The 26,912-nt window shown below is 33.3% G+C and overlaps 3 protein-coding genes across 8 annotated transcripts in view; 1 reads left to right on the top strand and 2 right to left on the bottom strand.

The window, feature by feature from the left end:
• Positions 1-26,912, top strand: part of LOC140039219 (transmembrane ascorbate-dependent reductase CYB561-like) — a 58,714-nt gene that overhangs the window by 24,322 nt on the left and 7,480 nt on the right. For 4 of the 5 annotated variants that reach the window (XM_072084845.1, XM_072084859.1, XM_072084852.1 and 1 more), the window contains exons 5-6: positions 364-527; positions 1,115-3,240. In XM_072084845.1, coding sequence (XP_071940946.1) covers positions 364-527; positions 1,115-1,340 — 390 coding nt within the window. In that variant the 3' untranslated portion in view covers positions 1,341-3,240. Of the gene's footprint in view, positions 1-363; positions 528-1,114; positions 3,241-26,912 lie in introns of those variants that run through there. The other variant, XR_011842517.1, reaches the window with a different exon arrangement.
• On the bottom strand, positions 14,392-17,314 carry LOC140039410 (cation channel sperm-associated auxiliary subunit TMEM249-like). The gene is made up of 5 exons (XM_072085013.1): positions 17,124-17,314; positions 16,554-16,657; positions 15,543-15,726; positions 15,021-15,106; positions 14,392-14,669 (listed from the first exon to the last, which is right to left on the bottom strand). Exons 1-5 carry the CDS (start codon positions 17,239-17,241, stop codon positions 14,514-14,516), a joined length of 648 nt encoding a protein of 215 aa, XP_071941114.1. The 5' UTR covers positions 17,242-17,314; the 3' UTR covers positions 14,392-14,513.
• On the bottom strand, positions 18,382-24,407 carry LOC140063559 (kelch-like protein 20). 2 transcript variants are annotated; one of them, XM_072109939.1, is made up of 6 exons: positions 23,174-24,407; positions 21,536-22,483; positions 20,841-21,203; positions 20,237-20,352; positions 19,652-19,761; positions 18,382-19,203 (listed from the first exon to the last, which is right to left on the bottom strand). In XM_072109939.1, exons 2-6 carry the CDS (start codon positions 22,443-22,445, stop codon positions 18,966-18,968), a joined length of 1,737 nt encoding a protein of 578 aa, XP_071966040.1. In that variant the 5' UTR covers positions 22,446-22,483; positions 23,174-24,407; the 3' UTR covers positions 18,382-18,965. The 2 variants fall into 2 exon arrangements, with proteins under 2 accessions (XP_071966040.1, XP_071966048.1); XM_072109947.1 differs by lacking the exon at positions 23,174-24,407 and having other exon boundaries at positions 21,536-22,655.

Raw genomic sequence — 26,912 nt, 5'->3', positions numbered from 1 at the left:
ATTGTTTATTTAAAGCTTATTGTATTTGTATATGTTTTATTTTGATGTCGGAATAAAAATGTTGATGAATGAAAATACCAGACTCGCCAGAAAATCAGACACATTGACCAGCCCAATTAATTTCCAAATGTGTGATAGCGAATTAAGGCTCTAATCTCATAATAATAAGCTTACCTTATAATTAATTCACTGAATTCTCTTTAATTTTTCCTTTTAAATCCATTTAATTAATTTAAATGGTGAGTAACTCAATTTTAATTTACCTAAGTTGCGATTTCTTCATACATCGCGTTCAATATGCAACATATCAATATTTTGCTATTTTTTAAAACAATTTTCTTATACTATATATTTCTTTTTCAGCTTCTTTTTGGCTTCCTCTTCTTCTTCTTCCCAAAAGCGAGTGAATCCTTACGTAAATCATATTTAGTCGTACATCGTTTCTTTGGAATTGCAATTTTTGTTGGTGCTATAGGTGTTGCCTGTATGGGTCTTCTGGAGAAACTTGGCTTTCAATACCCTAATGAGTAAGACATTTAGATGAATTAATGAATATATTTTTGTAGCCTACTGTATATTCCGCAATTTATTACTTAAGCTCTGTCTACACTATCAAACTTTATATGTGACAAAAAATGTTATGTGGCCATGGACATGATGATGATGATACCATATTTGGAAATATCACTACCATATTTTAGCACATCAAACTTTTTTTGTCAAACTAGTTTTATATTGTAGACAGAGCTTTAACCAGGGGCCTCGGGTCTATGCATTACGCCAATGGAAAGAAGAGAGGGAGATAGATTTTCATTGAAAAACACAATCTCAAAAGATGTACCATTAGCTTTTTGTTTGCCATTTTGTTGTTGTCCAGGTCTTCCCATTAATCTTAATGTATATTTTATGGCGATCCTGTATTGGTGTTTTTCTTTATACGCTGTTGGATCTTGAATAAATAAATAAAAATACAAAATAATAATATTTATAGTACCACTGTCACCTCCACTCTATATACTTTATTTTATCATTTTTACGCTCAAAAACTTGTATTTTAAAATTGTACATTTTTTTAAATATATATTTAAATGACTTTATATCTTTTTATTTATAGTGCTGAAGAGCCATATAGTACCCTGCCAACAGGAGCCATGATTGGAAATTTCCTTGGTTTAATGATCTGTCTCTTTGGAGGTCTTGTTGCCTTTATTGTTACACATTCAGACTTCAAACGAGTCGATGAACCCGTTGATGAAGAAGTCCGCCCTCTAACATCTTCAACATCCGAAATGAAAGCTTACCAAGCAAGTGAGGCAGCTGCTGATACTGAACAACAATAAGGCTAATGAAAAAAATGGTATTGAGAATTGAAAAACAGTAAAATAAGATCCCCTCTATAGTAGTCCTTGATAAATAGGCCTGTACGTGCCATGCAACAGTAGGGCCTAACCCAGGTATTCAATGTTGATTGGTGGTTAAGTTTATATAGGTGCAAGTGATAATAAAAACATATCTTGTCTGAACACAAGTAAACTACAGTATTACCACAACACAGGAGATTTTAAGTTGCTATGTCCTTTATGATTCTAGAATTTCTTGAAAACACTTTTATTATCAAAAATGTATAAATAATTTACTGCCACACCCACCTCTAAAAGTACAGTATAAGTAAGGTAACAGATTTAGTACAACTTGACTAAAAAAGAATAGAGTAGGACACAGTTTTTAGTACCTTGTAGAAGAAAGCAATGTGCTGCCCTCTATCTTGTCATTTCTATGTTGCAAACTTACTAAAAATGTGGTAACGCCCTCTAATATTTTGATATTTTAAGGATTTTTTTTTTTAGAAAGATAGTCTATTATGATACTAACACCTTTGATTTGTATGTATTTTAACCTGTGATTCGTGTCAATTTGTTATTATGTTAAAGCAATATTTGTCAATTTAATATGGGTGTATTATAATCTATAATTATTTATGTAGCATTTAGCCATTTCGCAATCCTTCTCCGTGCATACAATACTCAATCTGCAGACCTGTTTATCTTTGTAACACGTATGTGCAGCGCATGCGTAATCGTAACGTAAAATCAGACGACAATCCGTCGCGCCGAACTCCCAATAAAGGGAACTACTGACCAATCAGAAACGACATCCATTCATTAATCAAACCACGTTCAACACCCGTACCCGTACCACAACCACTCACGCTCACCGATCATCAGCTAGGACTAGAATAAAAAAATGGAAAGGAAATTGTAAGTTTTTAAACATTAATTGCTAAATTCATTGTACTACCCTAATTGTATAGAGTTAATTTGCTTCCTTCCATAGCATCGGGCCTAAACTGTTGAGCTAGAATAAACGTTGTTATCGTCTAGGCCTAGGCTTATCATGATCCGGTTTATTCAATTACTGGGCCCATGTTGGTTGGGGTGGGACTATTGGGTGCTTATTTGTATGCGAGCAGGGAGCTAGTTGTTGAGCCTAGATCTTGTCTGCGTGACATGTGTGTGGGAGACGACTTTGCTACGTCATAGTAATACGTCATAATTAAGTTAAGTTTCTAGATTACTTCTTATTGGCGGAGGCAAGTCTGAAATTGGATTAATATTTTACACAGCTATGTGGTATTTTGTTGATAAGTGGTTTTATATTTACTCATAATATGGTTAGATTAAATTTATATTATTAGTATTATAGTTAAATAGGTTTTATTTATTTTAATTAAGAACTCAAACTCATTTGACATAGATTCTGTCTAAATATAGATGCTATGTTATTTATATGGTTCCGAATATATAATCTTGTTTTTAAGCACAATAGACCCACCAAAACCATATTAACATTGATAACATGACGGATAAAACAGGAGGAATGCACCGAGCGTTATGAAGCATGGTTCCCACTATAGTGACGTACGCGCAACGCAAGCTAGTTGACCAATGACAAGCCGCTGTTCAAATAATCCATCGCTTGTAATTGGTCAAATCACTTACGTTGCGTCACGTCCTTGTGTTGCGTCGCTAGTGGGAACCAAGCTTTACACAAGCGAAGTCGTCATTTTGCGACCTATACTGATCACTGCAGTGTTCATTAAAATTATGTTATGTTTAACCTTGAAATTATATTTTTCTCGGCATAAATATTAATGGAAATGTGCTTGCTCCTCCGCCGTGGTGAACTGGAAACGGTTTTAGACTGGTTTACCTTGTAACAAATAAAATACAACCAATGAGATGATTGTTTTCCTTCGTCTAGTTTATGTCATGAATTTGTTTAGAGGAAAAATTAATTTATTATTTATTTTGTTGAATATGCATTTTATTATTACAAATAACACTATATATGTAATGAATTACTAAAAATGATGACGTCATCGGTAATTTTAAGCGTACGTAAAATCAGGGTACGTAAAACAGAGGTTCTACTGTGTAAAATCATCGGATAAACTGTATCTTGTCCCTACGCCGTTATGGAATATTTATGCTGGCATTGATATTTTACCGAGAACGTCATTGAGTGGTGATTATTCTGTAAATTATGGAAGGTTTCGACACAAGTGGGTCAGGTTTTCAACATTGACTGAATGTACTAGAAGATATGACGATTCGGAAAATTATAAAATAATGATGTGGTAAACGATCAGTACATTTGAGAAGGAATTCATTGAAAGAGAAAATGGGCAAGCTTTTCGATTATAAAAATAATGAATATCTGGAAATATAATATTTATTTTCTGATTGCAACCAATCGAAATAATATGGATGTGAACCATATTGGCGCGGCTTCATAGATGAAGAAAAAAAACACGATACGACGAAAGAAACGCGACTAGGCGCAATGTTTGAGTGCTGCTGATATTGTGTACACATGCGCGTATGTGTTTTGTTGCGCGTACGCTGACGAAATGTCATATGCAAATGTGATAATACAATGCATAACCATTTTTTCATTGTACATTAAACGAGTCATATGATAGTTTGATATATACTTAAAGGTGTATTCACACATGAGCTGTATTGATAGTGTTGAATTACGATATATCTAGTGTAGATATATAAACCATACGAAAGATACTTTAGTAAAAATATTGTTTAATTTAAATCGCCATTTTCTTTTGCAAACAAAATTTTGAAAGGTATTCTATTATTCCGGGGAAGCAATTTCATATCATTTTAAACAAACAATAACTATGGCTACGGCGCATGTCATGTCATACGTTTTAATATGGCATGTCTCTAATTACTGTGAATCGATTGCAATTAATATGATTTTACCGGTCTCCCATCAAACCATTGTGACAACCGAATTGATACAAACATGCGACGACATCGGCTGTTCATAACGTATTTCGGTGGTAAACGCATTATACCAAATGAACTGTCGTTTGTGTTGCTGTTGTTCGACGCGTTAAACAACCATTGTGCCAACCGAATTAATTCAGACAGGTGACGACATCGGCTGTTCATAACGTATTTTGATGGTAAACGAGTGTTACCAAATGGACTAGTGACGTGTCGTTTGTGTTGCTGGTTGACGCGTTTGGCCTATGCACAAACGGACTGGTGACGTGAACCCGTTTACGTCAAGTCAAATAGTAAAAATTGCGTTCAATAAACTCAAAATTCGAAAGTAATTAATGTCATACGAAAAGTTGAAAACAAATATTTGAATTATAAAATATGGAACAATTCTTGTCATTTCGTTAGATTTATTACAAAAATATTGACACAACGTATCACGTGATATTCGTCTATGATTCTTTGGAATAAATGGATATTATTTGAAATAAAGTTAATGATTCACATTATAACATATTTACAGGTTCAGAGCAATGTGGATTAAACACGTGCTTAGAATTTATAACACAACATTAAAGTAAGTATCATCTTACATTTAGGCACAGTAATATTCATCATAAGGGATTAGTCCTTCAACTAATTAAATATTGCGATTCTGCTGCCTTAAGTGCAATTTCACTATTAAAAAACTAATATATTTTATTTAGAAAACAGAGATTTACTGTTAAAAATGTTCATTAATTTTATTTTGCCTTGTGGTATTGTAGTTCTCATTTTAACAACATACAGGTTCGACTCAAAGTGGATTATTAAAAAAACTAATACGATTTTATTTAATAGAAAATGCAGATTTACTTTTGACATTTTTCATTATTATATTTTGCCTTGTGGTATTGTGGTTCTCATTTTAACATACAAATTCGACTAAAAGTGGAGGATTAGTATACTTCAACAACAAAAATCTAATAGGATTTTATTTAATAGAAAATACAGATTTACTTTTAACATTTTTCATTAATTATATTTTGCCTTGTGGTATTGTGGTTCTCATTTTAACATACAAATTCGACTAAAAGTGGAGGATTAGTATACTTCAACAACAAAAATCTAATATGATTTTATTTAATAGAAAATACAGATTTACTTTTGACATTTTTCATTAATTTTATTTTGCCTGTGGTGCGGTGATATGGTAGTTTACCTAGCTAGGTATAATACCTTTTAAATTATATCCAATTTCGTTGATTACTTCATAAAGCAATTGCATTTTATTGACATGCGCGAGTCTCTACTCTTTCAAACCTGTCATGTCAATTTCGAGATAGATCATCCCATCTTACTACATTAGTAAATGAAATACATAACATTTAAGATTTTAAAGCCTTGTCTACACTATCAAACTTTATGTGATGTGCCCATATATGGACATAATGATGTCATATCACTACCATTATTTGAGGATATTACTACCATATTGGGGCATATCACACTTTTTTGTCAAACTATTGGTGATAGTGTAGACAGAGCTTTACGTTCTGATACTTTATCTCTTGCTAAAGAGAATAGCACACTATCACACGCGTCTTCAGACACACATCAGGCCCTAGAGCTGTGATGTCACTGACAAAAATAGTCATCACAAATCATTAAATATGTAACAACATATTGAAAATGTATCTTAGAAAATATATACAATAGTTACACAATCAAATTTAGTATAGTCTACAATATTTTACAGTTTACGCGAAGAGTGTGACAGGATGTGGACGCGCGCGCGTATAAAAAGTATGTATCTTTCGTGTTGTCGTCACAGCCCACAAGATAAGCAGTTTCGTAATTGTCTTCCATCTTTTTAAAAACTTTGCGTAATTTCCGAATTAGAATTCTTTATCCCGCTTCAAATGTGTTGGTTGTTAAAACACGTTCGTTGTTTACCATTTTAAAACATTGATACAAAGAAAGTAAATCACCATCTCAAGGAGCCACCGACCGTCGAGATTTTAACGGCTTTCGTAAACGAATCCATCTCTCCGTTGTCGTCATATTGTAAGCACAGCAGGGACGTCATGTCTCGCAGAATCACATAAACTAATGTTTGTTGAAAATAAAACATCAGTTGAGTCATTAACGTCAAATCGTTGATAAGATGTCTGACATGATGACACACTGTCAATCATTAGTCTCCTAGCAACCCGGTGGTCATGGACTAGGGTCTGGCGTCTTTTCCTAAATTAAAGATATAAACGAAGATCGCAGCATTAGTATAATAATCAGTTCATTACCACCGCGAAGAAACATTTTAATGTTATTAAAATACACATAAAGCTCTCTGTCTACACTATCAAACTCGTTTGACAAAAAAAGTGTGATGTGCACAAATGGTAGTGATATGCCCAAATATGGTAGTGATATGATGTCAACTTGTCCATTTAATGGGCACATCACATTGTTTTGTCACATACCGTTTGGTAGTGTAGACAGAGCTTAAGAAATCTATTTTATTTTGGTAATTCCTCAGTAGTTAGCAAAGTAGGGTGTCTCGTGCAAAATCTGCTTTGTTGCTGAAGAAAACAAATCATAAACAGAAATCAGTCCCTCCAGGCAGTCAAGTAAATAATGATATGTTTAACCATATTAACAGCTAAAACATTGAGACATCATCATCATATTATTGTAAAATAGGCTACTTTTTTCATTGTGTTTGTTTGCTCATTCATCAAATACAATAGGCATATTACAAATACATACAATTGACAGGATGAGGCATTGTTTGCATAGGGGGGTCCCCGAAATCTTAATTAAATCATAAGTTGCAATTCAAAAGATGTGGCAATTCAATGAAATAATGATAATTGATGTTGGGGTAAATCGTTGCAAATGCAAATACAATTTACCACAAAATTAATTATCATAATATAGGTATGTATTTGTATTCAAATGGCCCATATATTTTGCTGTTTCAGACTAGACTACCCTTTTATGTTGAAGTTTAGGCGTAGTCATAAATATTAAGGAACTATCTATGACCATTTATCAAAATAAAATGAAAATGCACTAAAACAAATTAATGTTGTCTAACTATCGCTCAATTATTGGTTCCGTTTATGAGGTCTAATGTTATAGCTGTGAATTGTGAGGTCGAATCACCAATGTTTTTGTGTGTATAAAGTTAGGTCATGTCGAGAAAAGATATATTATTTTAACGAGTCGGGTTAATCGAAGTTATACAAGATGAGCGAAAGATTTCTTAAACGGAACTTTCTTCAAGTACGGTGTCTCCGTACTTAAAACTATTATCTACTTTATAATCATTCAGATGAGAAGATGATGACACTGCAGTAACTGCAGTAAACTACATTCATCACATAATGATCATGTCGTACTTACCATATTATAAGCATGAAGGCTAAAGCAGCAATTACAAAAACACCGGTGATAATTGCTATAGATATGGTATAAATGATACCAAGGGTTAATTCATCATTATGCTCATCAGATGTTTCGGTGGTGGCATTTAATATTCGCTGTTCTACCGTAATAACTTCAGCTATGGGGTAGTGATGTTCATTAGATGCCATATTTTAGATTTAATTAAGCTGTCCAAATGTTTAGTCCAATGTTTAGACAACACAACTTTCTAAATCAAAATATTCATAACAGCAATTTTTCACGATGGTTTCTGCAGGAATTATTTATATATAAATACAAATTACCAATCAGTGCTTCTAGTAATTCTAAAATTGCGAATAATATACCGTAACGTTTTGTACGTACGAATCTACAACTGCACTTGAATTCATCTTTCCTCAATTTCTTGTTGGCATATAGCAAAATTTAAAATTATGTGTTTCCCTTGAGGATAAAAATGGCATACATCAGAATACATTATAAATACAGCATTTATAAATTTCGAAGAAATGAGACCAACAACATTCCAGCTTTGTTCAGTGTCCCTATAGTATCACATGTAGTTATTTCAAATATTGTACATAATATCAGTATCAAGTCTCGCTGCTTTTGTGAAATTGATTTGATAATATCAATCTTGCAAAACACGTTGAACGCTGGATGCTAATCGCAAATTGAAAACATATGTCATATTATAAATCGCTTTCTGATATTTTCATTTTGAAACATCATCACATTATAGATTTTCAAGGAATTATTATCCTCCAAAGTGTTATAATCAATATTTTCTATGAAAAACGATAATAAAGTTCAACATTTAATACAGTCCAGTAATGATCCCCGTGTGATCTTGCTTGCTTGGTTTGATTCGACAGTATGCATACAATAAGTAGCGATGCAATAGAAGTAGATACAGAGTTTCAACACCCTATACATTTACCGTTCGCCGATCGTGTTCCATAGGCTTTGCTAAAGTATATAACTTTACCATTTCCACGTTTAATTAAAAATACCGATGTGGCAAACTTCGAGAATCTGACTCTTGCTGTTGAAGATATGTTAACAAGAAATATACCTGAAATGTCGTCGTTGGTAAAAATGACTCGTGGCGGCGGCGCACATTTGAACTCGACGCTGACTCGAGCCAAACTGTAAAGAAGATTATAAAAGTGTTTTATTGCTCGCCAACTTGTCTGCATCAGCTGATATTTGCTTTTACAAATCTTTTTCCTAATCACCACTGTTTTTTACTGCATTTGTTCAAGCGATAGTTTTAAGGAGTTGGATTGAACACTCGCAAAGCCCGGGAGATTTCACCTCACCACTCACTCAGGTAAGAATCAATTTCATCTACGTCATTTCGTCTTGTTATATCAACAACTGATTTGCCGTCGAAGGAACAGTTTCTGTCTTTTAATTAAAGTCAGTACATCGACTCATGCTCATCGAGCAGCTTGCTCCATTCACTTTACTTGATGTTTTTTCAATGTATCGATTTTTTCATCACCGGCCTACATGTAAAAGGTTCCCAACATGCTTGTAGTGCTTAATCAAGCGTGAAAGGAGATATTATGACATTATTTTGTTTAATATGATACCTTGTAAACACATTGCTCATAATTAAATATAAATACCTTCCGGATATTAAAAGAAAAATATTTGATATTGTACAAGGCTGATATCACAGTTTTGCTGATATCAATAATGCAATACTGTATTATATACAATTGTTCAGAGTCAGCTGATTTAATTATAATTATTTTTTAGCTATTAAAATAGTTAAGTCCTTTCATCCGGCCTTCTCATATAATGAAGGAGTTTGAATTTGGGTCTTATATAATTGCTGTCTTATGGATTATACTGTAAAGTCGTACATTAAACTAATATAACAACAGGGAATATGGAAACAAGTTAACGACTTTGAAAAGTATACCACCTTATAGTTCATTACAGATAAATAGTACTTCGGTAACATTAGAATAATTTTGACACAGTTTCTCATTTATTTATAGCACGTCGGTTTGTTTCTGGATGATGTTGAACTGTGACCTCTGGAAAACGATGTCAAACCAATCTATACAAGTTATATCACGACAAAATCAAAGGAATGTCTTTATATTCGATGCCGAAGGCGATTAATAATACTTTTCATAATAAATAAATATGGGTTTTATTTTTATTCCTCACACTATTAGTAGTCCAAGACTATATACACAATTTATTTGTTTGTATAAATACACAAATGTATTATCTTCCTTTATTCAAATTAGTTTATTGTTCCAATTTGCATGCACGTGGAAACCAATCGTATTAAATTCGGTTATTTGTACACTGTTTGTGCTTCTAAGATGTTTGTATCTTTGATCCGCTTATAGATTTATTTTGGAATTATTTTCTTTGGATTTATATTGTTGATTAAGAAGACCAAGAAATAAAGGGAAGTGTTTTTTTTTAAATTGATTTAAATATTTTAGAGTTTTATGTTGTTAGATCTGGTGAAGCTGCTCGAGAGGTACCCGCTCGAGATAGTAGTATAATTTACTTTTTTTGCAAGGTGCTGGTATGTGTTACGAGACGATATATGATACAAGTGTAATTATAATGTTTGCATTTTTATAGCCTGACATAGTATGACCTTATATTTTATTGTCTGAATATTATCATCTTCGTCTGCCTTTAAAATGTTTAATATGCTAGGTTTGTTGGGTAATGTTCAATTGCCTTACATGGTCACTTTACAAAGTAATGCATTTCAGTTGATACGTTGGAACACGATACTTATACCATTATTTCCATGCTAGTAATGTATCTGGTTCCCTATTTTATAATTTACATTTTGTACATACAAAACATATTATATTAACTATTATTAAACTTATAGGCCTATAAACTGATAATAATTATTAAACTTAAGTACAAAATGTATTACAGTTGATTACCACATGTATGCAAATTGGAACAATAAACTATAATTTGAATAAATGAAAATAATATACATTTCATGTAAACTTGAATATACATATGAATTTATATTATTATGTTATGTTGTGTATTATATAGTTAATGTACAATTGCATATTACAATTTAGATGATGTCATTCTTGTACCAAATGTATTTTACCATTTCCCAACATAAATCAGGATTATGTCAGTATTTCAAGTATAATCTAAATTCACATTTCACATTATCAGCTTAAGACAAAAATAATGTAAATTTATGATTAGTGGAAATAATCATATGATATAGTAACCAACTAACCTCCAGCCTGTTAACGCAATACTCACATTTTCTGACGCGAACGTGTTGTACGGTAACTAACGTGTTGCATAATCTTATAACTAGGGCTAGGGTTCCGATAAATATAGAAACGGTTCTTTGAAGGGGAAAGTTCACATCAAGACCTATTACATATTTGTGCGCTGCGTCAACGATGCAATTTGGATGTGAACACTATACGTCATTAGTCGCATGCAACGCGACTCTAACAGCTCACTATGTCAGTCGGTCGGTCGGTTGGTAAACACTAACTCAAATTTGAGCACGCGACTGCAGCCATGTATATGGCCTTGTTTTTACATACAGTACCGTACTCAGTAAGTAAGTAGTCTGGGTTCCAGACGGAGTTTTGACTTAATTTAGTAAAAAAATATAAATATTTTGGCACATATGGCGTTTCATACGTATACTAACTTGAGCTTGTAAACTCCAAACAAAAATCGAAACGTCCTAACAAAGACAATAAATACAGACTTTGGGCAAATCTTGTAAGTAAGATACAATTCATAAATCTAACAAAACAACTGCTTTCTTCTGATAAAGGCTGAAAACAGTTGCAATTGAAACATATTCACCACACTGGCCGTTAGTACAGTTTACAACGAGTTCAACTAAAGATGTTTAAAAGAAAATTAACATTGAAATAAGATTAAATTGAAATAGTAAGTTGAAATGACTGATAGAATCTCTCTGTGACATCATTACAGTCGCATTGTTATATTTTAAACATAATTTATGGTTCTTTCGTTAGCGTTAGAAATGAAGAAAATGCATGATTTATATCAGTCTTTAATTAAATTCTCCAAGACGCTCTCAACACAAATTGAACCATAAACTTTTGTGTATACCATCCATTAAAGTTTACATTTGCTTTGTAAACGAAGACGATTTTATTCTCTAAAGTGTGTGTTTTATTTTAACATAAATTGCAAGAAAATTTAGTCACCAATTTATAAATTCAGTTGGGTCATAATAAATTAGCCAAGTAAAAATACAGAGCATACCATAGTTAGTGAAGTTATTCTCTATCTGCTTTAGTTTAAATACCCGTTTAGCCTGTCTACACTATCAAACTTTATGTGACAAAAAATGCGATGTGCCCATATACTGTATGGACATGATGATGTCATATCACTACCATTGAGCATATCAGTACCATATTTGAGCACATCACACTTTTTTTGTCAGACTAGTTTGATAGTGTAAACGAAGTGGTCAAATAATTCGTTACTGACACAAATTGGACGCTCGCGTTTAAGCGTCTTGTGTACGCGCGCCCGCGTCGACTTCTTGTTTCGCCCATATACCAAGAGTGAAGAAGGAAAGAGTGAAATTACGTAATTTCACTCATCACTGTATATACATATATACATATATAAAAATGATCAAGGGGACAAACAAACATAGTTCTCAAAGTCTTACAGTAAATTCGATGATTCTAAAGTGACGTTGCTTGCAAACATTGATAATGTAAACATCGTTCATAATTCATGCGCGATTGGAATTGAATAGATTGTTTTTACTGTAGCTGGTTAAGACTACTTGATCCGTCTGTAATGCCAAAGTGTATTGTACGGTTACTTACAGGACAAATAGGATTAGTACCGATCATGAACTAAAGCCGCTGACGTTTTCTATTTATTTGTTGTGTACATACCATCAAAGTCACGAAAATAAAAAATGCACAGCAGACACGTACATGCACGTACTAAAAAGCGTTGGGCCTACCATTATTATCAATTTGTATATTTTTACACGTGTCCGTCGTACGTGACGCGATTCTTTGTGACTTGGCAGTGAGATACACATAAATCTCAAAACTTTTTTGCGTGTGTATATATATATATTTTTTATTGAGTCGCGTTCTAAAGCTCTGTCTACACTATCAAACTTTATGTGACAACAAAATGTGATGTGATGGGCACATCACACCCTTGTTTTTCAAACTAGTTTGATAGTAGACAGAGCTTTAGAGTAAAACTAGCTTGTGATGCGCGCTTGTGTTGCGTTCTAGAACAACGTGAAAGAAGTTAAAACTACAGTAGCTTGTGATGCACTTATGTCTTTGCGTTACGTTCTAGTAGGAGCCAAGCTAAAACTAGTTAGTCATGCGCTTACGTTCTCGCGTTGCGTCCTAGCGAATAACTGTTAACTATTATTGAGAACTTCTTGTTGAAATTATTTATGTTGTCATAATCATGCATCATAATCATGCATCATGATCCACTAATGAATCTTCATCATCATCATTCCCTCCAATATATTCAGTTATATAAATCACATATTGTTTACTTATTAGATCAAACATTTTGCAATACGATACAAATTGAAAAGCTTTTTAATCAAATTACCATCTCTTTCGTTATGATCCCAGTACATTAAAAGTGACCACGTGACTGCAATTATTTCATCAATATATCTGCATTTGAAATTTGAATAGCTCTTCAAATTGCCGAGTATTTACTTAAGCGGTTTGAAACATATCTTCTCTCCCTGGACCGTGCACAAACAGTTTGAATTGTAACACAGTAGACGTTATCAAACAAAACTTAAAAGCAATCAATAATCAACACTTTGTTACTGATGTATCTCCTTGCTGACGACGTGGGAACGCTCATTATGCTTCAGAACATAGCTCTATTTTAGATTGATTACAAATACATCCCAATAGTTCTTCTTCTTCCTCTTCCGATATTTCGCTTTCCACGATTTGTTTCAATACATTTTCTGTTGTGGGCAGGATGGTTTGTTATTGCTAAACGTCTACATTTTTTCCTTTAAAATCTTTTTTTATTTGGTTTATCCAGTTTTTATTTGGTCTTCCTGGTGATCCTTTTCATTCTTTTCAGTTCATGATGATTCATTATCTGTTTACTGTTTAAATAAACAAACGGGGAGTATAGCATCTTTCGAATATTAAGATATTGAAGAACCCCCTCCTTTAGAACACCCCTTTTCCGTGTAACAAAAGAGAGATAGGCCTATAATAATGTTTTAACACTAAACGGCCAACCCTACTCAGATGACCCAAGGAGACTCTAATTTTCTGGTGTCCCCTCAATAGGAGTTCTACTGCATATAAAGCTCTGTCTATACTAATCAAACTTTATGTGACAAAAAAATGTGATGTGGCCATATGGACATGATGTCATATCACCACCATATTTAGGCACATCACACTTTTGTCACATAAAGTTTGATAGTGTAGACAGTGCTTTAGATGGTTTACATTGTCTCTATGCTTTGTTCCGATGCCGTAGGAGGCCTATGTGTTATTTATAATCTGAACATATTGGCAATACTCAATTAGCACCCATACAGAAAGAAGCAAACGTATACATATAATTATTCAAGTATGAATATAATTATTTTAATAAAACGATAAAAACTGTTATCAGTCATTTATTAGTATAGAGGGACATACTCTCATTATTGAAAGTGTTTAATTTAAGTAATAAATACTTTTCCCGTGAAATGTCGTGTTCTCGAATGCTTCGTTCATGTTGATGGATAACTTAACTTTCCTAGTTAACTTCATAACTTGAGTCAGCAGCAATCGGTGAAGGAGGAGTCTCATAGGGACACCGATGTCTAATCACATGTTTCGTTGATTTATCTAGCCAGTCAAAGTAGTTCAAGTTTAGCCTAGCTGCTAACCGTTTTCCTAACTTCTCTAATTTCTGTATATAGACAATATAACCAGTTTTGAGTTTATCATCCTTTTCAAATAGATATGCAATTCAGATTCCAACTTTCTTTTTGCTAATGCAATTTTTTTTTTTTTAATGAATTCGTCTTTCCCTATTTATTATTTTCTACCTTATTACTGCTTGGTTCCCATTAGAAGCGCAAGGCAAGGATGTAACGTAAGTGAGTTGACCAATCACAAGCGATGGATTATTCAAACTCTCGCTTGTCATTGGTCAACACGCTTGTGTTGCGTGTACGTCTCTGTGCTGTGTCCTAGTGGGGACCAAGCTTTACGAATATTATTGTAAAATATACGTTTCCGTCTCGGGGCTTTATTTTACCTCTTTACGGACCGTTGATGACGTCAATGGTAACTCTTCGGAATGATAACCGTTGAGTACAACTTTGTAATAAACGTCACCGGCACCTACGAAATTAAAGCATTATTAGTATATTATTAAGACAGGTGACTAAAAAGGTCTAAGCTCTGTCTACACTATCAAACTAGTTTGAAAACAAATTGTGATGTGCCCAAATGTGGTAGTGCCACCCACCCATAATGTGTGGAAATTATTAACATTCAACCATAATAATATAGTAAATTTAAAAGTAAAATAATTTTACAGCAATTCAAAGCACATTTATATAACCATAGGAAAATTCCAGACAGAGTCGTGCAGCCATATAACAATTTCTCCAACCATGACACCGTGATCACACGATTAAACATTTACATTTTAATCAAAGAAGATTTCAAGGTATATTGATTCAATATATCAGACTTTCAACGATAAGAAACCGTTTAAACTGAATGATTTATTTCAATACATTTCTACTAGTGAACTTAACTATCTTCAGCTTACCACTGTTTTGTCCCACAAGGCGTATGTAGATATTATGAACGTGCCCTCTGTATATTAGTCTATTATTAATGCGAAACTCGTATCTTGAATTTGCCATATCCAATGTTATCTTTCGTATAGCTTTATACGTGTAGGTTGTGTACAACATAACGGCCATAGCGATGAAGAAAAACGTTATGTATTGCTGTTAATTTTAAAAAAAGGTATTTGAGTGAATCTTGGAAATGTTTAATAATAATCAGAATGTGGACGCGCGCGTGCCAAGTAAGCCGTATCTTAACAGTGTTGACACATTATACGCGCTTACCTGCCGTTGATTCACTGATGCAAGGAAATTATTGAGCATTTTCATGATTTTAATACGATTTTATTTGTAATTTTTAATCAATTAGTATGTTTCCAATCCTTGCGTGGCCGGCTACGACAAGAACGAATAGGCCTATAATTTCGAAGCCCATTGCTAAAAAAATAAATAATTTGAGGGAAGAGCATTCACTACAACGCAGGCTTTCAAACGTGTCAAGAAACGTATTATTAGTGAATTTAGCATAAATATTTACAAATATTTTCTAAGAACTGTTTACGATATCTTTGTTGCAGATAATTAGCGTAGATTTCAAATTGTATAATGGACTGATAGTTGGCCTAATTTGTATTTCTGATCTAAGAGACATTATCAGCAATTATTGGAGGAATTATTTAGTTAATCAAATGTAACTGTTAGTTTTTAAATTACCGTATAATATGATTTTTTTGGTGCCCACTCTCTGTACAACATTGATGTTATTAATGCTCTCTCTTCGTGGTATGAAATGCGTAACACTAAATTAAGCAACCAGGTTTTAAGTGGGATATTGTGTCGTCAATTAATAGACTTAATGGAAACTGATGACTCTTCAAAACCTATTATTTTAAGTATATGCCCAACGGGTTCCATAAGCAGATTTTCGTCAAATATTGCATAACACATACTGTAAATAAGTGGGTTAAATAAATCGAAATGTAATTTACGTCGGGTGTCGTTGAAGCGTAGAATATAACCATGCTGAGTGTGAGGCCTGTTAAAATACCTGCAGAGATTCCTAGCCAAGGTGAACGGAATATAATCTCGTATCCTAGATAAATAATCATGATATTAATTAAATGTTATGGTAATCATTGTGAATTGCCGTAGGCCTACTAACTGTAGGCTAGAATAATTGAAGAAACTAAAACATATGCCTAAGCTATATGATTCATGTGATGTTGTGCGCCTGTAGTCCTAAGGCTAAGGGGTTATGGGAAAGGCCTCAATTAATATTGAATTATATAATAAGTAGGTTACACTATCTTTAAAAAAAATAAAATAGCTTAGGCCTAGGCCTAGGTCCTATATTTAAACGGTTAATATTGTTAGGCTTAATCCGAGACACAAGGAAAAAAAGTAGCCAGGCGCCCCAGGAGTATCCTACCAAACAAAAATGTATCAATAAAATATAGGCCCTATTAGGCCTAATAAATAAAAAAGCCTAGCTTAGCCTAGGCTAGTCTAGCCTAGCCTATTATGTAGGCCTATGGCCTAGAATAATGTAAAATTCTCACGATCTTTTTCTATTTCATCAAACGGATAAACAGAATTTTTCTCCAATTTTGATTGGAAAGTTTCTTCTGCTTTTGCAAAAAAGGTTACATCCCAACTTCCAAAAATTCCTACAACCATTTTAAAGCACAAATAAATAGAATGAAGAGTATACAGCTATGGTAATTTGTGTTGAATTTTTTCTATGAGCAATTTATATTTCTGCGTACATTAAGCATTTAATATTCCAGTCGAACATTTCCACGGGCGCGCCGCGCCGCCGACCGCAAAAAAAGTGAGTCACCGCTGCGTGAATATTGGCAAAGAACTTATAACAGGAGATTCATGTGTTATATAAGTTCTTTGATATTGGTAAAAAATAAATAAAATCATAAAAACATCGATGAAACCCATTTGATATCAGTTACAGAATAATCCGATAAGCAAGATATTGCAATTTATTAAATAGAGTATTTAATTGTCATCGATCGAAACTAATTATATTTTTAAAAACGTGCAGCAGGGAAACTTATTTTTAAAACATCTTTTTATCGTTAAGTTTTGTTAAAAAGTCAATTTTCTAGCCAATCCATCAAGCTTCCCCACAATTAGCCGAGAGCTATTGTCAGGTAAATCAAACAATAAATAAATGATTGATCGATAGAGTAATTTAACTGTCGACATTGATCTGCAATTTTGTTGAACATTGCTGATAGGATGCACGGAGCTATTTGCACTTATCAGAATAGGGTGGGGGTTAGGGGGAATTCTAGATCGTATAATAAATACGCCTAAAGAAATGATTAATACGGGAAGGACATGCATACGGGAACAAAATTTATCTGACTTTCCAAATGTAATATAATTATTTCGAATGTCAAACGCGAGATAAACTTCGGAGCTGTAAAGCCGATTTTCCACTAGACTAGGTGAATTTGTTTGGGCATGCGTATAAGCTGACTAGATATAATCAATTCGCGTGCGTGAACAGAGCTCTGATTGGTTGCATATTTTCACGGATAGATAATTAAGAAATGATATGAATAATCCGCATGCGCATTAGCAAACGATTTGAATTCGCGTTAGTGGTGGAAAACAGGCTTTTGAACTGCCTTCTTGAAGTGTTTTTTATTGCAGAATAAATTGAATAACTCATTATTATTATTGCTTTTAAAATGTATAGTTTGATAATTTAAATAAACACAAATTTCAAATTATACTAAAAATTTCACCAAAATCTTGTTTATTTTACAATTTTAAAACGTTTATAATGTTCCCCTATTATGACCTCTATTATGACCTCTATTAATAAAATATATTTTAAATCAAGTTTGTCTCTATTTTACTGGCCATTAAACTTCAATACTGTATACGTTTTTAATAACAATAATATAGTTAATTTCAGAAACGGCATAATTACTGTATTTATTATATAACATTATTTTTATATACTTTTTGTAATTATTAAATAGGAACAAATAACAATAACTTATATTGTATTGGTTTTTAATATTTTTTAAATATATTTCAGTATAATATACCCAACCTATTATAAGGCGTGTGGAAAGTACTGTGCACTGTGTAGAGTGTTTATGAATTAATTTACAAGTAGTACTGCAAAATAATTTAGTGTAATACATTAGGTAATACAGTTAACTCTCCCGGCCCAATACCAGACTCTCTTAAAACCAGAAACTCTCCCAATACCGGACGCTCTGAAAACCAGAAACTCTCCCAATACCGGACCTTTCTTGAAGCCCAAAAAGGCCCAAATTCATTTTTACCATTAAAAACGCATTCTGAATACAAGACTTTCCAGCCCAAAGGTGTCCGGTATTGAGAGAGTTGACTGTATATGTATTGCCTCAAGAGCAACAAGCGAATCGTCTCCGTGCTACTTCCATGCTTTTTACTTTGGTCCACACTTGAGTTTGTTCATCAAACTTCTCAACACTGCTTAGATTATTTACACCATCATAACCTCCGATGGCGTATATGTGCTGTCTGACAATAGCAAGAGCAAGTCCACTGCGAGGGATCGTTAATGGAGTCACAGAACGCCATATATTAGTACTAGGTTCATACACTTCTACACTATCAAGACTGAAAAGAATGATGAGAACATCATTAACATTGAAGTTATTGTTCATTAATAATACCGTATTATATTCTTTATTTATTCACCAATTGCAATTAATTGGATGTAGCAAACAAAAACAGCTTTCGCTAATCAAGATTTTTCCCCATACAAACAATACATTGTATACAGTTTGAACAATAGCAATACATAGCAATGAAATAAAGGACGTTTAATTAAAAATAATAATAAAAGACTTGTTCCAAGTATCTAAAGATAATAGAATCGCGGTCTAATTAAAACCTAGACTAATTGTTCATATTTATTTATATATTTAGAAATGAATATTAATTAATTCATTGTTTAAGCGGCTTTGGGCCTAGCATCAAGAGCAAGATACTGTACTGTATCTAATTGAAAATAAAAGCATCTTTGATGGCCAAATTAATTTGATGGCCAAATTATAATGCATACCATTGACTATGATTACATCCACCAGCTACATAGATTTTATGATTAAAAACAACTCCACCAAGCATTGACCTGCTACAAGACATTGGTGCTAATTCTGCCCATCTATTTTGCTAGAAGAGCGAAACAAAATTATTCTGATTACTGTCAATGATCAAGTATAGCGTCTATTGATTCAAGTATAGCGTCTATTGATTGAACACGCAACGATGTCTTATATGTGTACTTCTACTTTTTGTATGATTGTGTCTATGATGAGGGGCAACAGTGACTTGTTTGAGTCTCTATGTCGTCCCTTTCCTGAATTATACTTTTTTTTTTATTCGTTTGTTTGTAAATTTACATATTTTAATGTTTGATTTTGGTCGAAACAAATGTTGAATTGAAGTATAGTCCCAGGGGTCGTGGGTATGGAATTATAACAATGGATTTATTTGTCTTGTGTCTGAATTTATCCTAAATTTAATTATACAGTATATATTATTTTCAGGATCATGACAATCGCACTGGAGTACGTTTGGTGTAATACTGTAATTATACAGGTGTACATGTGGCCATAGATGAATAAAAGAAAACAAACTGCATTACCACTGGAGAGTATCGTTCTACAGTATTTAAATCTGTAATTCCATCATAACCACCAATCACAAAGACTGAGCCTGCAAATGTAACGGCACATGCCATGCTTCTTGGCCCATTCATTTCTGAAAACCAACATTATTAAATATTATTAATTTCTACACAAAACATAAGCAAAACTTGTTTAATATAGAGGTCCCTATTTGGCAAAAGTTGAATATGGAAATCACTCAAACCATTAAGGGCACTATATTAAAAAATACACCTAAACATAGAGAGTGCTATTTAAGAAATCCCAGGTATCAGGGAAGAGTGAAATTTCACTCTTAAGCTATGTCTACACTATCAAACCTTATGTGACAAAAAAGTGTGATGGTAGTGATATGCCCAAATATGGTAGTGATGACATAATTATGTCCATATATGGGCACATCACATTTTTTTGTCACATAAAGTGTGATAGTGTAGATGGAGCAATAGGTTCCCTTATCTACTACAGTAGTTATGCTAGGTGCTGTCCAAGTGTGGCATATGCTGATATGCATTATGAAATCAAATTTGTTGAAAGCATGTGGTAAATTTATGCACTAGAACCAATTAAGATGTACCTTACCTGCTATACTACTCCATTCATTGGCAACAGGGTCAAACTTCTCAGCAGAACTTAAACTAGAGTACCCATCATAGCCACCACAGGCAAAGACAAACCCCATCAATGTTGTGACAGCAACACTGCTACGACAGGCCTGCATCGGCGACACTGTCCGCCAACAGTTGGTCTGAGGGTCAAAACACTCATTCACGTTGAGGACGGAGGAATTCGAACCACCTACGCAGTAAATTATATCATCCACAGTCACAGCACCAAACGCACGTCTGGAAACTTTCATTGATGGTAGAGTACACCAACAGTCTAAGGAAGGGCTGTAACGTTCCATAACAGATGTAGTGCTTCTTCCAGGATTCAGTTCACCTCCTAAAAACAGAAAAGATTCAAATTTACTGTTTTGATGTAATGGACAACAATTAATATGATAATATATTGTTTCAAGGTTTGCATGGCAAAATCAAATGTTGATATAAAGTTTGCGGTACACCACATGTATGTTGAGTTTCTCAACGTTTCAATCAATTTGCTTTGATCGTCATCAGGAGTGAGAATGCAGGAAGTCCAGGAAACTGGAAATATAAGCCATATAGGGTGGGACTGATGTGAAAGCTAGAAACAATAGCAAGTTCACACAGTGGGATAATATGACATTGTTTGTTGTAATGAAAATGAATACAAAAATAAATGATTAAACTAACCAATGACATAGATATAGCGGGAATTGTAAGAAATCCTAGGCACAGTTCTGATGCTCACTTCCCAATGCAGACCAGGGTAAAACTGGCTTCCGTGATACCTTCGAGCTTCATCATAAAACCGCTGGCAATCTGCAGCTACTGTCACAATTTTATCCTGAACAACTTTATTTGTAAGGAATTTCCACGCCATCATTGGAAATCGGACGTGCTCAAAAACTTTTGCAGCATACTTCTGTCGTGCATCGTCGAATCTGATCCATTTGACTACCGATTCGTAGACATCGGCTTCTTTCTGTACATTAATGTCATCTGCTTCAATTATATCTATAAGGTCATTGACAGCGAGGTTAATAAACTCTTCATTGTCTGCAACCTTTGTAAAGTTTTGTTTTGTGTATTTTTGTGCTGAAGCTTGTAGTTTGCTACAACCATGTCTTCGAGCGAAGTTGTGTATACCGATGGAGTTCGTAGGATGTAACTGATCCTGTAGGAATGTGCAGCATATTTCAAGAAGGTTTTCCAATTGTAGCAGACTAGCTCCTATAAGTATGTTCTGTACGTTACTTTCAGTTACATTAATTTTTGTTGTATACATAAAATCAACGATTGAATCAACAGCATCTGCTTCTAAGTCCTTGATTTCTATCACTTTCTCCCGGCATTCTTTCAATTCGCTCGTGAACATAGCGTTGAAGTAAGGCGACGATGCAGCTAATATTAGCTTATGAGCATGGATCATCTTTCCTTTAACAACAAGAGTGACATCACAGAGGTTTTTGTGAGATCGTAGTGTACCAATTGTTGACAGCAAGTTGATGGCATGGTTTGTGAACAAGTCTGGTTTATAATTTGAAGTTTCACAGTTATTGTTTATATGAGATCCATTTTCAGAAAATCGTTTAGCTGCCATGATTTGATAATTATTAATTACTGATTGTGGTACTGTATCTGTAAAAAATGAATATTATTTTAATTCTTACTTTTCACACAACACAAAGTAAACGAAGAGGTCGGAAGATACCATCAGTACTTGATAGAGTTGTACAACAAAGTCAACTTACTAGATGCAACTTCATTAGAGCCTGCTTCAACAGAAATTTATAATTCCCAGCAATGTTTTAACTGTATGAACTGTTTTATAAGTTGTTTTGTGACTGTGTAATTTGGTAGTAGTCACTCTCATACTGTAGGCCTACATTTAAAAGTAACACATCCAAATTCCAACTTCAAGTCAATGGCTACCAGATGTCTCTGTGAGACAGTTATTTGAACCAGTACCAGTACCAGGGTAAGGTACAGGTAAAGCTGTAGACTGCACCCAGCTAGCGACTTTATTACTTGGCCTAGCCCTACCTACTGTACTAGCCTAGTACTCTACTACTACATTGCCATGTCCACCTACTACTACAACTAGGCTATATCTTACCCTACATAACTAGGCTAGGCCTGTTTTAGTATTATTAGTAAGTACCAGCTTACAGGGATTCTCGCCTACAGTACAATACAAGAAGGCTTGCTGGTACAGTGTTACACTGGTGGTGGTGGGGAAATTCCTGGTTGGTGGGCTGGGCCAATCAATAAGCTTACCGATCATGGTAAAATAGTCTAGTCAATGACTTTTTATACTGTATTACTTACCTTAACCTTACTACATACTATTGGTGTAAAATGGGTTTAGCCTAGGCTAGGGTAGGGCAATTGAAAAGTGTTAATTCATCGTTTACACGCAGAAAAAGCGTGATCAATTCAAACATCACCGGTTGTTTTTTGTAAATATACATGCTCAATCATGCGTTCAAGAAACACGTTCGAGTTGTTTGGTGGTAGAGCGCACTCTATCATCATGCCAAGAAAGCAAAGAAGAAGTCGATCTAGAAGAAGCCAATTGCGGTTTGCTGCAGCACGTCGCTGAGAGTGAGGCATACATATATTGTATTTGTCTTGAGGTATTGCCTGTTAAAGAATAGCACGGGCTATTCCATTTTATAAATATTGAAAAACTGCAGGTATATACAAACGATTTCCTGATTGCTGCCCTCTATATATTTTATTCCGTGGATTTTTAACTGTATTCAAAGATACTATTTGCTGTATATTGTAGAAACCTACTGTAAAGTTTGTTTTTTTTCTCTCTCGTGTTTTCTTTCACATTTCTACTTTTACGGTGTATTTTTGTAGTATGATTTAAGGTTTTATTTCAATTGCCGTATACAAGGAATAACACGAGGTCAAAATATGGAGATATAAATTCGAAATGATCAAGGCAATTTTCCATCGACGGTATTAAAAAGAAAATACCCGGCACGGGTCATAGGCCTACTATACTGGATAATTTTTTTAAAGCATAACACGGCACAGGCGTACATGCATAGGCTATAAAAGTGTTTAAATTTCATATAAATATTATTTTGATGATTTGCATCTCTAAGTATGATTATTAAGAAAATCGGTTTTAATTCAATTTAAGTTTCATCTTACTCAATGACAGATTCATCTTTTTAACATGCTCTTTTTACTGCAAAGTCCCAAGTTAAATATGCAATTTTTGTTATTTTTAGAGCGAGTTTGTTTTGTTGTAGGCCCTACTTATTTTAATACATACAATTAAATACTTAAAAGTATTTAATTGTTGTTAAAACAACCAATTTAACGATGACCACCATACTTACCAACCTGCGTGATCGGACACATACGTATTTACAGGCCCCACCCCCTCGTGGCGACTTGCGATGGAAACAAATTTGTTCACTGGCACTCCTATGGCCGGAAATATTACTCTCGCACGTAAAATTCATGATGAATGGCACCTCTTGTATTCCGGTACGGTAAACGAAGCAAATATTATTAGATTGTATATTACTCTTTTTTTGTTAATCTATAATTCAACGTTTTTCATGCGGTTTCATGAATTTATTTTATTAAAAAACATTTTTTGGAGGGTAAAAATTGAACTGATCCACCAACCAATAGCAAGAAAATTGGGTTTCCTTTTATAAACGCACACAAAATCATGTCATGTGTAATTGCGATCATGACAAACGCCACATGGTTATAGGCCCATCCTCGTCACGGCGAGCGACCACGGACACATGGTGTAATAATATAAATAGGCCTACTCGTATAATGTTCTATACTTTTAAAATATACCAATTAATTTAAATGCATTTTCCTCTCAAATTGTGTTAAAAATGATAACGCATCGTATATAGGCCTACTTAGGTTTAAACGCGTGTTTCATTAAAAAATCACTTGAAATGCGGGACCGTCCCAAACGATGCGAGACGGTTGGTAACTATGGACCACATAAATAATTTTAAGTAGCCCTACCACTTGTTTGTTGTAGTTAATGGTATCGATTCATTACAAAATTATTGAATAATACAAACAATGCATACATAGTGGATTAATACAATTTACAGCTTGCCCAGCTTGTTTAAATGGACCCGAACTCATGGTGGTTACAAAATGGAGATTTGAATTGAATGTTATTTAACTAAAAAACACGCTCTCAAGAAAAATCACAGAAACTACGTAACTGTACCTTTAAATTTATTTTTATTGAATGAAATTATTAGTGTTCATCACATGGAACTAAAGTAAACTCAAACAAGAAAACATCAGGTCTATTTAAGCAATCGAATGCTGTTTAATTAAAAAACACGCTCTCAAGAAAAATCACAGAAACTACGTAACTGTACCTTTAAATTTATTTTGATTGAATGAAATTATTAGTGTTCATCACATGGAACTAAAATAAACTCAAACAAGAAAAAATAAGCAATTGAATGCTGTTTAATTAAAAAACACGCTCTCAAGAAAAATCACAGAAACTACGTAACTGTACCTTTAAATTAATTTTTATTGAATGAAATTATTAGTGTTCATCACATGGAACTAAAGTAAACTCAAACAAGAAAAAATCAGGTCTATTTAAGCAATTGAATGCTGTTTAATTAAAAAACACGCTCTCAAGAAAAATCACAGAAATTACGTAACTGTACCTATGAATTTATTTTTATTGAATGAAATTATTAGTGTTCATCACATGGAACTAAAGTAAACTCAAACAAGAAAAAATCAGGTCTATTTAAGCAATCGAATGCTGTTTAATTAAAAAACACGCTCTCAAGAAAAATCACAAAAATTACGTAACTGTACCTTTAAATTTATTTTTATTGAATGAAATTAATAGTGTTCATCACATAGAACTAAAGTAAACTCAAACAAGAGAAAACCAGGTCTATTTAAGCAATTGAATGCTGTTTAATTAAAAAACACGCTCTCAAGAAAAATCACAGAAACTACGTAACTGTACCTTTAAATTTATTTTTATTGAATGAAATTATTAGTGTTCATCACATGGAACTAAAGTAAACTCAAACAAGAGAAAATCAGGTCTATTTAAGCAATTGAATGCTGTTTAATTAAAAAACACGCTCTCAAGAAAAATCACAGAAATTACGTAACTGTACCTTTAAATTTATTTTTATTGAATGAAATTATTAGTGTTCATCACATGGAACTAAAGTAAACTCAAACAAGAAAAAATCAGGTCTATTTAAGCAATTGAATGCTGTTTAATTAAAAAACACGCTCTCAAGAAAAATCACAGAAATTACGTAACTGTACCTTTAAATTTATTTTTATTGAATGAAATTATTAGTGTTCATCCCATGGAACAAGTAAACTCAAACAAGAAAAAATCAGGTCTATTTAAGCAATCGAATGCTGTTTAATTAAAAAACACGCTCTCAAGAAAAATCACAGAAACTCCGTAACTGTACCTTTAAATTTATTTTTATTGAATGAAATTATTAGTGTTCATCACATGGAACTAAAGTAAACTCAAACAAGAAAAAATCAGGTCTATTTAAGCAATCGAATGCTGTTTAATTAAAAAACACGCTCTCAAGAAAAATCACAGAAACTCCGTAACTGTACCTTTAAATTTATTTTTAGTGAATGAAATTATTAGTGTTCATCACATGTAACTAAATTAAACTCAAACAAGAAAAAAATCAGGTCTATTTAAGCAATTGAATGCTGTTTAATTAAAAAACACACTCTCAAGAAAAATCACAGAAATTACCTAACTGTACCTTTAAATTTATTTTTATTGAATGAAATTATTAGTGTTCATCACATGGAACTAAAGTAAACTCAAACAAGAAAAAATCAGGTCTATTTAAGCAATTGAATGCTGTTTAATTAAAAAACACGCTCTCAAGAAAAATCACAGAAACTCCGTAACTGTACCTTTAAATTTATTTTTAGTGAATGAAATTATTAGTGTTCATCACATGGAACTAAATTAAACTCAAACAAGAAAAAATCAGGTCTATTTAAGCAATTGAATGCTGTTTAATTAAAAAACACG

This window comes from Antedon mediterranea, chromosome 1, assembly GCF_964355755.1.
Source record: "Antedon mediterranea chromosome 1, ecAntMedi1.1, whole genome shotgun sequence".
NCBI classification, from domain to species: domain Eukaryota; kingdom Metazoa; phylum Echinodermata; class Crinoidea; order Comatulida; family Antedonidae; genus Antedon; species Antedon mediterranea.
Note: the sequence above shows the minus strand (reverse complement) of the source record. Positions and strands in the feature narration are given on the sequence as shown.

Bases quoted from the DNA above. Each gene is read 5' to 3' on its own strand.
- LOC140039410 (XM_072085013.1), bottom strand. From the start codon at position 17,241: ATGGTTGTAGGAATTTTTGGAAGTTGGGATGTAACCTTTTTTGCAAAA. The intron at 15,107-15,542 runs GTAAGCTGAAGA...TTAATTTCGTAG, and splicing joins CCTTGTGGGACAAAACAGTG to GTGCCGGTGACGTTTATTAC. The intron at 14,670-15,020 runs GTAAAATAAAGC...GTCTATATACAG, and splicing joins CATCAACGGTCCGTAAAGAG to AAATTAGAGAAGTTAGGAAA.
- LOC140063559 (XM_072109939.1), bottom strand. From the start codon at position 22,445: ATGGCAGCTAAACGATTTTCTGAAAATGGATCTCATATAAACAATAAC. The intron at 19,762-20,236 runs GTAATGCAGTTT...TCGCTCTTCTAG, and splicing joins TAGAACGATACTCTCCAGTG to CAAAATAGATGGGCAGAATT. The intron at 19,204-19,651 runs GTATGCATTATA...CATTCTTTTCAG, and splicing joins GGATGTAATCATAGTCAATG to TCTTGATAGTGTAGAAGTGT.